Source organism: Mobula hypostoma, chromosome 9, assembly GCF_963921235.1.
Source record: "Mobula hypostoma chromosome 9, sMobHyp1.1, whole genome shotgun sequence".
NCBI lineage: Eukaryota > Metazoa > Chordata > Chondrichthyes > Myliobatiformes > Myliobatidae > Mobula > Mobula hypostoma.
Window position 1 is genome coordinate 8,077,664 of NC_086105.1, and position 15,448 is coordinate 8,093,111.

Below are 15,448 nucleotides of genomic sequence, written 5' to 3' on the forward strand. Positions count from 1 at the left end.
GAAGCTCAGGTTCAGATATCCTCAGTGTGGACGAGGATATCACCTCGACTGCTGATGAAACGTCTGCAAGCTGTTTGCCAAGTTTGGAGAACAGCACAACATCAAGCAAAGTTGATTCACACTTGACCACTTCCCTCCGCGGCAGCTGACAGAGGGTCATACTATTAATCAGGTGATGATTGACAGCTAGTGCAGAGTAGTTTCAGACAGAAAAAAAAATTTAATTAGTAGGAAGAAAGCAAAAAAAAAACACAACAGCATTTCTGTGGCTTAACGAATGCCTTTAGAAGAAATTCACTGTTCTGTGTGTATTATCAACACAGCTGTTAACCATTTTCTGTAAATTTGTGTAAAAGGGGATTTGAGAAAGTAAAGACAGATCATAGTTAATTGAGCAGTAGGTAGTTCAATTATTTACTTTTCATCACAGTCGATTCCAAAGTAGGTTCCTGAGCACATTAGAAAACTCAAAAAAAGTGCTGTTGGTGTTTTTTTTAAATCCACCATTTCGTTGGCACTGCTAATTTTCAAAAAAGTAAAGAAACTGAGTATTTTTCTTCTATCTAATGCATTGGCCAAAGACAACTTTCTGTTAGCGTTTTGCTACAAATAACGTTTCTCACTACAATGCGCTGTTGATCTTCCACACAACAAGTAGGTGCTTGGGAGAAGGAACAGATGAGATGTCAGTGGTAAGTTTTTTACGCAGAGTGGTGAGTGCGTGGAATGGGCTGCCGGCAGTGGAGGTGGAAATGATAGGGTCTTTTAAGAGACCCCTGGATGGCTGCATGGAGCTTAGTAAAATAGAGGGCTATGGGTAAAGCCTAAGTGGGTCTGGAGTAGGGACATGTTCGGCACAGCTTTGTGGGCTGAAGGGCCTGTGTTGTGCTGTAGGTTTTCTAAGAACAAAAGGAAAATACAGAAAAAGAGGAGCAAGTGGGGGTCACCTGGCCCCTTATAGAAGGTCAGCCCAGCCCTTCTCTATGAATATGACTGATGAGCGCTAGGCCTCAGCTCCTCCCTCCTGCCTCCCTGCCAGTTCCATATAGCCCTCACTTCCGCAAACTTTCCAATCTCTACTTCCCTCTTCAAAAATAAATTTAGTTTAATAACAAATACAAAATTAAATACCCAAATGTCATGATCATTTAAAAAAACTATATAGTAAATTACACTATATATAAAGTTGTATATATTATATAACTATAAAATAGACAGTAAACTATATTGCTACCTATTATACACTCAGAGGCATCTCCTGCAACTAATAAAGTGGCCACTGAATGTATTTTTGTGGCCTTCTGCTGCTGTAGCCTACCCACTTCAGAGATGCTCTTCTGCGCACCATTGCTGTAACGTGGGTTATTTGAGTTACTGTTGCCTTTCTGTCAGCTTGAGCCAATCTGGCCATTCTCCTCTCACCTCTCTGATTAACAAGGTATTTCTCCCCTATAGAACTGTCCCTGACTGAATGTTATTTTTTATATTATTCTCTGTAAAGTCTAGAGACTGTTATGTGGGAAAATCCCAGGAGATCAGTCATTTCTGAGATACTCAAACCACCCCATCTGGCACCGACAATCAAACAGTCAAAGTCACTTAGATCACATTTCTTCCCTATTCTGATGTTTGGTCTCAGCAACAAATGAACCTCTTGACCATGCCTGCATGCTTTTATGCATTGAGTTGCTGCCACATGATTGGCTGATTAGATATTTGCATTAATGAGCAGGTGTACCTAATAAAGTGGCCACAGAGTTTACATGACTGTACTTAGATGTTACTCTAAATTTTAAGTCACCAAAGTTATGGATACCACCTTCTTAACTTGTGTACTCTCACAGTTCTGGCTGATTTTACATGGGGTCCAATCCCACCTTTTTAAAAATTATCCTCTTTGTTTTAAAATCTCACTATTTCTGTATCAGTAACTCCTCCTAGCCCCAAAATCCCACAAGGCAATCTTCAAAGTTCACAGTAAATTTATTATCAAAATACATACAATTTACCATATACAACCCTGAGATTTATTTCTTGCAAGAATAGTCAATAAATCCAATAGCTATAATAGAATCAATGGAAGATCACATCCAACAGGGTGGACAACCAATGTGCAATCTTGCCTTTCCAAGTCTAACTTAACCAACACCCTCTTCTTTCACTCTCACTCAGTTCTTCCACCATTTGTGGTTGACTGCCATGATCCAAATTCCAGAATTCCCACTCCAAACCTCCTTACCTTTCTTCAAAGTTTCTCAAGAACAACATCTCTACTTTAATATCCCAAAGCATACTATCAAATTTTGTTTGATAATTCTCCTTTATCTAAGACCACTTTATCATATTAATGTTGCTACGCAAGCTGATGAGTTCCAAATAAGAACGTAATATTCCTTAAAACCAGAATTTTCCATTTATCATAGCTTACATGTTGTTCCGGTTGCAAGATGGTGAGTTTCATATTTCCCGCTCTTGGTGCTAACAGTGATGCTGTAAAGTCGCCCTGGAATTAAGTTCAAAAAAATGCATTCATTTTCGGACTTGGGGACTGTTAAGCTTTTGCTGTAGTTGTAGCTGTTCTTGATAGTTACTATATAACAGTCAAAATCTCCTGACGCATCCAGCCATGAGACTTTCAGGTAGTCACTCCTTCCAGAGTTGCTGACTGTGACACTTTGAACAGCCGAAGGCTCTGTGTAAAACAGAAGGTGACATAAGGTCATTGTAACGAGCAGTTACTGAGCTTGGAAACTAAACTGTCAGATGAAAGTAGCAAACGTGTACTACATAACAGTACAGCCATCTGTATATTGTTGTGAACTGTCGATACAAACATAGCACGATATTGCCTGTTTGTTTGTTATGTGCTGTGTCCTATGACTTGGATGATCATGGTCTTTCCATGACCATGAGTGTCCTTGGCAATTTTTTCTGCAGAAATGTTTTGCCATTGCCTTCTTCTGGGCAGTGTCTTTACAAGACAGGTGACCCCAGCCATTATCAATACTCTTCAGAGATGGTCTGCCTGATGTCAGCGGTTGCATAACCTGGACTTGTCAAATGCACCAACTGCTCAGATGACCATCACCTGCTCCTATGGCTTTACGTGACCCAGAACGGGAGGCTAAGCAGGTGCTACACCTCGGCCAAGGGTGACCTGCAGGAGGGAAGGAGCACCTTACGTCTCCTTCGGTAGAGACACATCTCCACCTTGCCTCAACTGCATGATAGCAGTTTTAATTTGGGAGGGGGAAAGGGAGGGGGGAGAAAAGGGAGGGGGAAAGGGGGGAAGTGGGAAGTGGGAAAGGGGAAGGGGAAGGGGAAGGGGAAAGGGAAAGGGGAAGGGGGAGGGGAAAGGGGGAGGGGAAAGGGGGAGGGGAAAGGGGGAGGGGAAAGGGGGAGGGGAAAGGGGAGGGGAAAGGGGAGAGGGGAAAGGGGAGAGGGGAAAGGGGAGAGGGGAAAGGGGAGAGGGGAAAGGGGAGAGGGGAAAGGGGAGAGGGGAAAGGGGAGGGGGAAGGGGAAAGGGGAGGGGGAAGGGGAAGGGGGAAGGGGAAGGGGGAAGGGGAGGGGGAAGGGGGAAGGGGGAAGGGGGAAGGGGGAAGGGGGAAGGGGGAAGGGGGAAGGGGGAGGGGGAAGGGGAAGGGGGAAGGGGAAGGGGGAGGGGGAAGGGGAAGGGGGAAGGGGAAGGGGAAGGGGAAGGGGAAGGGGAAGGGGAAGGGGAAGGGGAAGGGGAAGGGGAAGGGGAAGGGGAGGGGGAAAGGGAGGGGGGAAAGGGAGGGGGGAAAGGGAGGGGGGAAAGGGAGGGGGGAAAGGGAGGGGGAAAGGATATGGTATTAAGGTAGGTAAGTAGGTTTTTGTATAGAGAGATATCATGAACAAGATGGCTTGTTTCTGCACTGCACAACTTTGAGTCTCTAAGGGTGTGACACAGATTAATCTTGGGGTTGGGATGGGATGGAGTTGGGAGGGAAATAGTAATGAGAGGGTGGGTTTACTATTCAGAGTCACATCACTTGGCTTGTCAGTGACACTACAATCTGAAAATGTTACAAAGACCAACATTTTGTCAAGGGAAAATAAAGTACGGTTATTAATACCGAGGCCAGCCCTGAAAATATTGAAAATCTTCCTCCCATATTTCACAATGACAGCCCGAGTGTGCCCATTAATATTTACACAGCATGCGATTCCTAGGCAAGCAGCACATAGACCATCATTACTTGAAGCACAAGAATAACAACGTACTTGTTCTCTCATGAGTAACAGTATAGTTTTCATAATTCCCGCTTCGGGTGGTCACAGTCACTTCGTACAGTCTGCCAGGGGTAAGTGACCTGAAGGGAGCTTCCAGGGTACTCTCAGGCACGGCGTGTGACTGGACGACTTCCTCGTTGTGCGACAGGGTGACAAGGTAACTATCCACATCCCCGGACGCTGGCAGCCACGACACCATCAGGTAGTCATTGCGGTCATGGTTACTCACCATCACACTGGGCACACTTGAAGGAACTGAGGACAACGACAAGAGAAAACAATTGTCAATAATATTACAGTTCACACATTATGTATTTTGCATTTAAAGTACTATTGTCATTGCCATTTGTATCCAGGGACTCAGAATTTTCATGTTGTCAAAATTAGCAACCTCACAGCAAGTTGGTATGCAATCACTTGTGTTTATTAAATGAATATGGAATTTAAAACCATCTAGTTTACAATTGTATAATCTACAGGGATTCCCAATCTGGGGTCCATGGACCCTTTGCTTAACGGCATTAGTCCATGGCATTAAATGGTTGGGGACCGCTGCTCTACGGGATCCAGTGAATTTGGATAGATGTTACCCACTGGAGTAAATATCTTAGCAGATAAATAGGAAATTGTATTGCACATTTTGTTTTAATAACTATAACAAGTTCACCTTAAACTGGTGCCAGATCACCTACTAGAAAGGCAGTGCAGGATTCAATAGTTCAAAAAAGATTTGGAAGAGTGATTGAATCTGATGCCCCTCTGCTTCCCATCCTCCCTCTCTTTCTGCCGTAGAACACTCACCTTCTCATTCCTTCTCTTCTCACATGCCCATCGCCTCCCTCTGGTGCCTCTCCTCCTTCCCTTTCTCCCAGGGTCCACTGTCTTCTCCTACGAGATTCCTTCTTCTCCAACCCTTTGCCTTTTCCAGCCATCTTCTTACTTAATCCTCCCTCCCCACCCAACATCCCCATCACCTGATCTCACCTATCACTTGTCAGCTTGTAATCCTCCCTGTGCCCCCCTCCAACCTTCTTATTCTGGCTTCTTCCCCCTTCCTTTCCAGTCCTGAGGAAGGGTCTTGGCCCGATGCGTTGACTGTTTATCCTTCCCCTCCCCACCATAGATGCTGTCTGACCAGCTGAGTACCTCCAGAATTTTGTGTGTGTTACTCTGGATTTTCAGTATCTGCAGAACCTCTTGTGTTTGTACATTAATGTAATTACTCATGGGACCGTGGGGAAGGAGATTAGATGGATAGCTCTACCAGAGAGCAGACATATGATTGATAAATTAAATGCCCCCATTTACCTTGTATATTCACCAGTTCTATAACATTTGGAAACATCTTGATCTATGTTTTTGAACTCCATACCTTACAGTAAATTAAACACTAAAACTACGAGGGAGAATGTATTTACTTCCACTTTCCAATGCTTTTCTTACCCGTTCGTTCCTCAGCTAAGGACTGCCTCGAGGGGATCCCTCCACTGATAGTAGTGACGACGACGGAGTACAGCCCTCCGGGCTTCAGGGAATGGAACAGATATTGATTGGTTTTGTTCGCAACGCTTTCATTCTTGATGACAATGTTTTCATGAATGAGATGGATTTGGTAACTGTCGATGTCTCCAGCAGCCCTGGTCCAGCTGGTGTGTAAACTGCTGGTCGTGCCCTGGTTTGTCACATGGAGATTAGACACCTGAGCAGGAACTGCAACGAAGAAATTAAAAACTACATTACAAAATGAACCAAGTAAACTGTTTTATTGTTGTCACTGGTGCCAAGGTGCAGTGGAAAACTTCCATACAGATCAATTCATTACAACAGGGCATAGAGGTAGTTCAAGGTAACAGTGGTGATAGCGTTGTCGTGCACCTCTGCTCCATCCGCCAAAAGCAGAGTTTCCCGATGGCCAATCATTTTAATTCCTATCCCATTCCCGCTCCGACATGTTGGTCCAGTCATGGTGAGGCCATTCTCAGAGTGGAGGAGCAACACCTCATATTCCATCTAGGTAGGCTCCAACAAAGAGGAGAAACCTGTCCAGTCAAAGGGACTGCAAACTAGAACCTCGTGTTTCAATCACTTCAGTGAATATGGCAACCAATCTGTCCACAGGTTGTTCCGTAAACAGCAAGGTGATAATGAGCAGAAAATCTGTTACAGTGATGTGGCAGAGACAGTAACATTGGCCAGGAAGTATTACATGCTCAACTAGAAGCAGGTGAAACACCGTTTGTAACTCGATTATATTTTCAAAACCAACACAACTTGGATAATTATTAAGAGGCAGCGATAAGGAAGCAATCCCACATCACCTGTCTTCGCCTCCACTGAAGCAGACTTGTGTAAATCGCCACTGATGGTGGTTACGGTAATGGTGTACTTCCGTCCAGGCACCAGGCTAGAAAAACTCCACTCTTTGGCATACTTGTCCAAACTGCTACTTATCGTGTTTTTTCTTGTGTCCTTTAACGATACAAGGTACCTATCCAGTTCAGTCACAGGTGTTGTCCATGATACAGCAAGTGCGGATTCATTCACATGCTTGATTCGCAGATGACGGACTGCCTGAGGTGCTGAATAATAAACGTTGAGATGAAAAGTTCTCACTTTTTTAAAGCAACCAAGACTTGCATTGTACAACAGTGGAAAGGAATCTCAAAATAACATCATTTAAAATTCCAACACCAAATTCAAGATCATTGTCATTCAATTGTACAAATGTATTCAGCTAAATGCAACAACATCCCTCTGGGACCAAGGTACAAAACACAGTTCATACAGTCACACACAGCACATATATATTAACACAATTATATTAACAGATAATATAAAAATATTCTGTCGATATATAAATTGACAAAAGGTGCATACACACCATATAGTTAAATACACACCAGTATAACCGTACTGGCGCTGTCATAAATAGTGTGTACTGGGTGATTCAGCCTGGGGTAAGAAGCCATTACCGAGCCCAAGTCCTTGTCGGGAATATCCTACCATTTTTTTGTGGGGGGGTGTTTGGGGGCTTCTTGCTATTTGGCTTGATTTGTTAGTCTTTTTGTGCAGAGGTGTGGGGGTTGATGCTTTTCTTTGAATGACTTCCATGGTTTTCTTTGTTGTGTGGTTATCTGGAGAAGACAAAGCTCAGAGTTGTATACTGCACATATACTTTGATAATAAATGAACCTTTGAACCTTTTAAACCTTTGACAGGAGGAGGTCAAAGGGATCGTGGGATGGACGGGAGGGGTCCTTGATAATCGGCTTACATTGATAGAAAGAACTGAGTGATTTTACTCTCTTCAGTTGTCTTTACAGTGACGATACCTTGTTAGTTCAACCCTTTTAGATTGCTTCCTAATAGGGCTCTGTGGGGGAATAAACTTTTCTGTGCGACGATTCTAATCCTACACAATCTTCCTTTAAGTCTGGATACAGACTTCCTTTAATGCTGGACTCTGGAGCAGCAGATCACCGGCTGAAGAACTCAGTGGGTGAATCAGTACTTCTGGGGGTGGAGCAGTCATTCCAACATAAAGTAAAAGATCTGGGTTAATCTTTACATTTTCTATATCGTATATTTCCTACCAGTTCTTGCGCTGCAGTATGCCTTGTTTTGTAACGTTCCACTCCTCACGATGACCACGACCTCATACTGTCGCCCTGGGATGAGCCCTACATCCCTGACCTCATAATCTCTGACGTGTTTTTCCAGTGATGTATTCAGCACAACGGAGGACTGGTTGAAGAGCTGAATGAAGTAACTCTCCCAGTATCCAGCAGGGGGCAGCCAGCTCACTCTCAAAGAATTTGTGGAGCCATTGCTTGTCATTACCAAGTTTGAGGCGCGACTAGGAACTGCAAAGAAAAGAACCATCTGCAGTCACAGTTTAATTTCATTAATAAATTGTCAATTATTCAAATACATCCTTTTCACAATTTTAACAAAAATATGGGAATAGCTACTTCTGTATTGTGCCTGAGGTTCTCCTCAAGACATCAAGTGCAGATACTGAACAATGATGGACAATTTAGGGCAGAGAGAGAAAATTACATCAGAAACTGCATTTTAATACCATAGCAGCAGAAAGTGCTTGAAATGTTCAGCAGATAGGCAACGCTTACATTTACCACTGGGTGGCACAACAGTGTAATGGCTCACACAACGCTTTACAGTGCAGGCGACCCTGGTTCAATTCCTCCCACTGCCTGTAAGGAGTTTGTACGTTCTCCCTGTGACCGTGTGTGTTTCCCCTGGGTGCTCCAGATTCCTCCCCCAGTCCAAAGACATACCGGTTGGTCATTGTAAATTGTCCCCTGATTGGGCTCAGATTAAATTGGGGGATTGCTGGGTGGTGTGGCTTTAAGGGCCAGAAAGGCTTATTCCACACTGTATTGAAGTAAAAAAAAGGGAAAGTATGGTAGAACACTCTGCACTGTAGCAACAACAATATTCAAGAGATTCAACACCATCCAGAATCAGGCAGCGCACTTGTTTGAAACCCATGTTCACAAACGTAACAGTCACTTCCCAGGTACTGTGGCTGCAGAGTGCAGAGTCTAATGGATACTCTGAGAGAACTTTTCCAAAGATTCCTTAGCAAAGCTTCTCAAACACACGACACTCAACAACCAGAAGGATGAGAATCACAACGTGAGAACGTGAGTCCCGATGAAGGGTCCTGGCCTGAAACGTTGACTGCTTATTGCTTTCCGTAGATGCTGCCTGAGCTGCTGAGTTCCTCCAGCGTTGTGTGTTTGTGGAGGAGGATGAGAGTAGCAGCTGCAAGGTGTGTATTTAATATTTCAACAATACAAGTAATCTTGTTTGATTAAGCATTCTTGTTTGATTAGTCATAAATGACTAATTACGGGTTATATGTAAAAATACGTTAATTACATACATCATCACACTACCACGTGATACGTACACACCTCACTAAAAGTAAAGACAAAATTACACCTGTATTCCGGATTCCTGTGCTTTTCTTTGAATTAGTTTAATGTTTTGAAGGTACAAAACAGAAGGGAACACCAACAATTAAAAAACCATTCAGAAACAGAGCTACAGATATGTCACCTTGGGGTCAAATGTCCTGGGGTCAAAATCCTGGCAAGACCCTTCCCCACCATTGCTTAATTTCAATTGCTGATTCAACAAGAATTCCCATCACTTCTTCTCCAGGACAATGAGAGATATGCAGTTTAAGGCAGCATTTCCAACAGTGCCCAGAGCCCAACAACGCTTAAGCAGGAGCAGAGAAAAGCATTTTCTATAGTGCTCTGCAAATTATCTTCCTAACATGGTAAATAATTCCCCATCTTGCTATTATTATGTCTGGTTTGTCACAAGACTCTAGGGACCTTACCAGTTCTGCCGCTACTTGTAGCCACTGCCTTCTGGTTTCCTCTGTTGGTGACGATGGTAATGTTATACAACTGGCCTGACATTAACCCTTGAAAGACGGTTTCTTGTGCACTTGGCTGTAAACTCTTGGTTTCGAGCACTGATCCATCAAAAGACAGTGAGATAGTATACGAGTCCACATCTCCCACGGCTCTCCCCCAGGAGACCAGGAGGCTGTTCAGGCTGCCATTATTGGACACCACCACAGAAGTAACCTTTGCTGGGGCTGGAATCATGGAAAGAACTATTTCAGCATTTACTTAGATAAAGTAAAGTAAGGATACATAATTGGAAAGTAGTGTATACTTTGTGCAGTTAATAATCTGCAAACTGCATTCTAATTAGAGTTTCTGGTTCATACTTCATGAATTATAAGCACTTACTTTCTAACTTTAAAAATAAACCTTCTAATGGCTCCTATTACGAATGTGTTAGACTTCATAGAGGCCACATTTCATACTTCCCCTATTAGCGAATTGTTCTGATTGAGAAGATTCCCATTAACAACCTAATTATTAAAATAATCTGGTTCTAATCGAGAGAGCGCAGTTTCATCCTTCTGCGATGGGGAGAGGAGTGTCAGCAAAAATATTTGGATTTTTGCTCAATTTAAACAAAGTTGTTATCAGAAAGGAAACATTTCTGCTTGATTTGGCAGCTCAGAGGACTTATGGAGCAGGTACAAAAATAGACCAGGTTAAGGGTGGAATTGTACATAACAGAAGAATTATCCAATTCATGGGATCAAAATCATATTGTACACAAAGAAAGTAACGAAAGTGAAATCTGACAGTATTTGAAGACTCTCATGCAATCATTTGCACAAGAATTCAAAGCTTTAAAAATGTTCAAATAATCTCATTATCTAAGTAGAGCAAGCATACATTACTATATGCTTGTCAGGTCAGGCGGCATCTATGGAGAGGAATAAAGAACTGACATTTTGGCCCAAAGACTGTTTACTCTTTTCTATAGCTTCTTCCTGACCTGCTGAGTTCCTCCAGCATTTTGTGTGCATTGCTTTGGGACTCCAGCATCTGCAGACTTTCTTGTCCTCCAGCATTTTGTGTGTGTTATTCTGGATTTCCAGCATCTGCAGAATCTCTTGTGTACATGTCACCATGCACGTACGACCTTGGGATTCATTTTCTTGCAGACTTTTACAGGGAAGAGGAAAATAATAGAAACAGGGTGTTCCCTATTTAAGGATAAGTTTAAGAATAAGGGGTAGACCATCTAGAATGGAGTTGAGGAAAAACTTTTTCACACAGAGGGTTCTGGTTCTGTGGAATGCTCTGTCTCAGAAGGCAGTGGAGGCCAATTCTCTGGATGCTTTCAAGAAACAGTTAGATAGAGCTCTTAAAGATAGCGGAGTCACGGGATATGGGGAGAAGGCAGGAACAGGGTACTGATTGTGCATGATCAGCCATGATCACAGTGAATGGCAATGCTGGCTCGAAGGGCTGAATGGCCTACTCCTGCACCTATTGTCTATTGCCTGTAGTGGACTGAGCTGTATTTACCACTTTCGGTAGTCTTATCCATTCCTGGGCATTGGCGTTTCCTTACCAGGCCATAAAGCAGCCAGTTATGATACTCTACACACTGCATTTATAGAAGTTTGTCGAAGTTTTTAGTGACATGCCAAACCTATGCAAACTTCTAAGAAAGTAAAGGTGCTGTCGTGCTTTCTTTATGATAACATTTGTGCTGATCCTAGAGCAGATCCTCTGACATATTAACACCAAGGAATTTAATTGCTGAAATGACATTAAGTGGTTTGGACACTTGTTTTGGCTGTTGGCGAGTTTAGAGCATTACGTACAAACAGTGGTACAAGTTGTATTTGGTCCAATGATCATCAGATGCAGGCCAGCAGCTGATTTTGGGCCGCAACTGCAGTTCAACTATGATAGAATTGTATCTTTAGTTCAAGATTTTAGTTGAGATCCACAGCTGGTTAAGTCACTAACACGAGAAAGTCTTCATTTGCTGGAAACACACACAAAACGCTGGCCTGCTGGAGGAACTCAGCAGGTCAGGCAGCATCTATATAAATGAATAAACAGTTGTCATTTCAGGCTGAGAGCTTTCTTCGAGTCTCGAAGAAGGGTCTCCCCCCGAAATGCAAACTGTTCATTCATTTCCATAGATGCTGCCTGACCTGCTGAGTTCCTTCAGAATTGTGTGTGTGTTGCTTTGGCTCTATGCACCCTGCTATTGCTGACCAAACCATTAAATCTTTGAGGCATTCTGTTAAACCGCATTGGACAACAATCACACGACTTTATCAGTGTTTAGTAGCCACTTAAGAGCATTGAACATACTTTTTTTTTTAAAAAAGGTAATAAATTTGTTCAGACTTGAAGTTCTTAAAATAACAGCAATACACGAATTACAATGAAGGACTGAATTCTCCACAGTGAGAAGTAATACACCACAAACCACAGTACATGCTACATTCATTTTAATTTGATACAAGACTCGTTCATCCCCCTGCCTGTTCAACATTCTCCGTGTGATGGCGACGTTGAATGAATAACATATACAGGCAATTCTTCAGTTACCTGTCTGGAAGGACTTGGAGATGAGATTTTCTAGCTCTCCCGCCACACTGGTCACGGTTAGATTGTAGAGTCTCCCAGCTGTTAACCCGATGAAAGTGTGGCTGTTTGTCACGTTTGAGACCGTGTACTTCTGAACTACATTCCCTTTGTATCCCAGTGACAGTCTGAAGTTGTCCACCTTCCCAGGGCCAGGGATCCACACTATGGTGAGACTGTTGGACTTGCTGGTAATGTCAACATCCTTCACCTTAGATGGAGCTGGAGAGATTGAAGATAAATACATTTGGTTGCATTGGTCCACTTTTGATAAACTGCTGGCAATTGCACATTAGAAAGGATATACTCTCATGTGTAAATTAAAATGCTGGAATTACTCAATAGGTCGGGCAGCATCTATAGTGATAGAAACATAGTTATTGTTTCAGACCTATGTGACGCTTTAACACTGCTTTTCTTCTACATGCTGTCTGACCTGCTGAATAATTCCTGCTCTTTCTGACTTTTATTTCAGCTTTTCCACACCTGCAGTGTTTTAGTTTTGCATCCTGACTTTTTGGGAGATGGCAAGATTCCAGAAGACCAATTGTGTGTTTTAGGGAAGTCACCTATTCCCAGTCACCAAGATGGTAACTAGGAGTCAGAATCTGGATTAATATTACTGGCATATGTTGTGAAATTTGTTGTGGTTTAAATTTGTTGGGGAGAACAAGCGTGGCCCGAATCTGCAAACCATTAAGGGGTGGTACCCTGCTTCACCAAAGACAGTTGTCCACGGATTCCAACAGTCAATGAGTGGGAGCATCTCTGTTAATATTAAAAAGAATTTGTTGCCTTGGCTGTGAAGGCCAAGTGTTTGGGTATATTTATGGCAGAGGTTGACAGATTCTTGATTGGTCAGGGCCCGAAGGAATACAAGGAGAAGGCAGGAGATTGGGGCTGAGAAGGAAAATGGATCAGCCATGATGAAATGATGTAGCAGACTCAATGGGCCAAATGGCCTAATTCTGCCCCTATATCTTATGCTGTTATGGATTGATGAGTAGGCAGTTCTATACTGTCTGTCCGAATTAAACAGTTTGGTGAAAAATGAAGGATTGCAGTATTCTGCTTCTTCAACAAGTGATCCCACTAGCTGAGGAGTGCAAAGGTGAACACCTTACACTTTGGCTTGGAAAAGCCTATTCTATCTCGGTTGAATCCTTACGGAGCCTTTTATTCCACAACATGTCAATGGGGATTTGAATGTGCTACATTCCGTATAGTCTTCATGTTCTATTTAAAACCAGAATTTGGAAAATGCCCAAAACTTATATGTGAAATTGCACCCATTTAACAAACTTCTCAATTTGATTCCGCCCATAAACCCACAGCACCTTTGTTTTGATGGGGTTAGCACTTACAGGTAGATCCAAAGATCTTTGGTCCATCACATCTCCTATCTCCAGAGAGGGCATTTATGGTGATGCTGTACCTAGTGCCTGGTGTCAGAGATGAAAAAGCGGCTTCTTTCCTGTGGGACCTCCCTGGGATGAGGAGGATCTGAATTTCTCCACTGCTTTCCCCAGATAACCTAACCTCATACATGTCGACATTTCCGGGTGATGGAGTCCAAGAAACCTGGAGATGGGTAGAATTTGTTCCACTTCTGTTCACTTGTAAGCTTTGGGGTGGCTTTGGATCTAAAATGTTTTAGAAAATCAAGATAGGGTTAAAGAAGATCTGAAAACAAAATTAAGCACCTCTTGTTGACCGAGCGTGAGATGAAGGACTGTTGTGGGCTTGTTCTTTTAGAAGCGTGGTTCCAGCACTTCATCCCATGCGCTGTCAATCAGGGACTTGTGCTAACTTTAATTTATGACTGTATTGTGCTTTATTGTAACTATATGTGTTGTGTGTGACTGAACGATATGTACTGCGTTTGCACCTTGACCCCAGAGAACCAATGTTTCGTGAAGCTGTATACATGCTTGTGGTTGATTACAATAAATGACAACTTGAAACCATGTTTGCTTATTCCTATCTCTTCCTTTCTGATCAATTATTTCCAAGTTTTTTTCCTCGTACTGAACATTGGGGGGGGGGTGGGGAGTGGAATTGGAAATGGTTTATTATTGTCACATGCACAGTGAAAAGCCTGCCTTGCATACAGATCAATTCATATATTGAGGCAGTACAAGGTAAAACGATAACAGAGTGGAGAATAAAGTGTAACAGCTCCAGAGAAGGAGCAGTGTAGGTAGACAATAAGATGAAAGATCATCATGGAATAAGAGGAATAGATAGAGTGGATAGCCAGCGCCTCTTCCCCAGGGCACCACTGCTCAATACAAGAGGACATGGCCTTAAGGTAAGGGGTGGGAAGTTCAAGGGGGATATTAGAGGAAGGTTTTTTACTCAGAGAGTGGTTGGTGCGTGGAATGCACTGCCTGAGTCAGTGGTGGAGGCAGATACACTAGTGAAGTTTAAGAGACTACTAGACAGGTATATGGAGGAATTTAAGGTGGGGGCTTATATGGGAGGCAGGGTTTGAGGGTCGGCACAACATTGTGGGCCGAAGGTCCTGTACTGTGCTGTACTATTCTATGTTCTATGTTCTATAATGAGGTGGAGGATGACATTGAGGAATCTGGGCAATAACTTGTCCTTGGTTCAAGGTACATTATGTTTAGTCTATCTGGTAGTTACATTTCAAGAATAGGTCAAAACATTCTGCATATTAAATCTGCACTGTACATGTGAGGACTGATCCAATTCACCACAACAGTGTGCATTATATCACACAGGAATGGAAAGGTATTGCTCATCATAGCACAGATGCAAAGAGATGCTGGGATGCGCCTTATGCTAAGCAATTGCCCAGCTGAAACATATTCAAGGCGAGTAAAGTTATGTTCTGTTTTGAATCCAATGGATCTGCTCTTTATTCAGTTAAATCCCAAAGTCTGGAAGGAAACTTCAACACTTCAGATCAATTTACTGATGTACATATATCCTACTATCCATTTTCCTGAATACCCCCCGATCTTTGGAATATACGTTCTATGATATTACACCGCAGTCTGTAATATTCCTTGTCTCTCTGGCAAGTCAAGTCAATTGTCATTTAACTATATACATGCATACCGTCAAACGAGAAACATTTCTCCGGACCAGGGTGTAAAGCACAGTAGTACACATAACACACAATAACGTAGGAAAGTAAGGATAAAATCTAC

General features: G+C 42.8%; 1 protein-coding gene across 5 annotated transcripts in view; it reads right to left on the bottom strand.

Annotated features, from left to right (window-relative positions):
- The window catches only part of ptprb (protein tyrosine phosphatase receptor type b), a 113,217-nt gene that overhangs the window by 52,504 nt on the left and 45,265 nt on the right, over nucleotides 1-15,448 (bottom strand). For 4 of the 5 annotated variants that reach the window (XM_063057709.1, XM_063057708.1, XM_063057710.1 and 1 more), the window contains 8 exons: nucleotides 13,634-13,912; nucleotides 12,234-12,491; nucleotides 9,629-9,892; nucleotides 7,848-8,117; nucleotides 6,573-6,833; nucleotides 5,698-5,964; nucleotides 4,246-4,509; nucleotides 2,429-2,692 (listed from right to left, as the gene is read on the bottom strand). In XM_063057709.1, the coding sequence (XP_062913779.1) occupies nucleotides 2,429-2,692; nucleotides 4,246-4,509; nucleotides 5,698-5,964; nucleotides 6,573-6,833; nucleotides 7,848-8,117; nucleotides 9,629-9,892; nucleotides 12,234-12,491; nucleotides 13,634-13,912 (2,127 nt within the window). The remainder of the gene's footprint in view (nucleotides 1-2,428; nucleotides 2,693-4,245; nucleotides 4,510-5,697; nucleotides 5,965-6,572; nucleotides 6,834-7,847; nucleotides 8,118-9,628; nucleotides 9,893-12,233; nucleotides 12,492-13,633; nucleotides 13,913-15,448) is intronic. The other variant, XM_063057712.1, reaches the window with a different exon arrangement.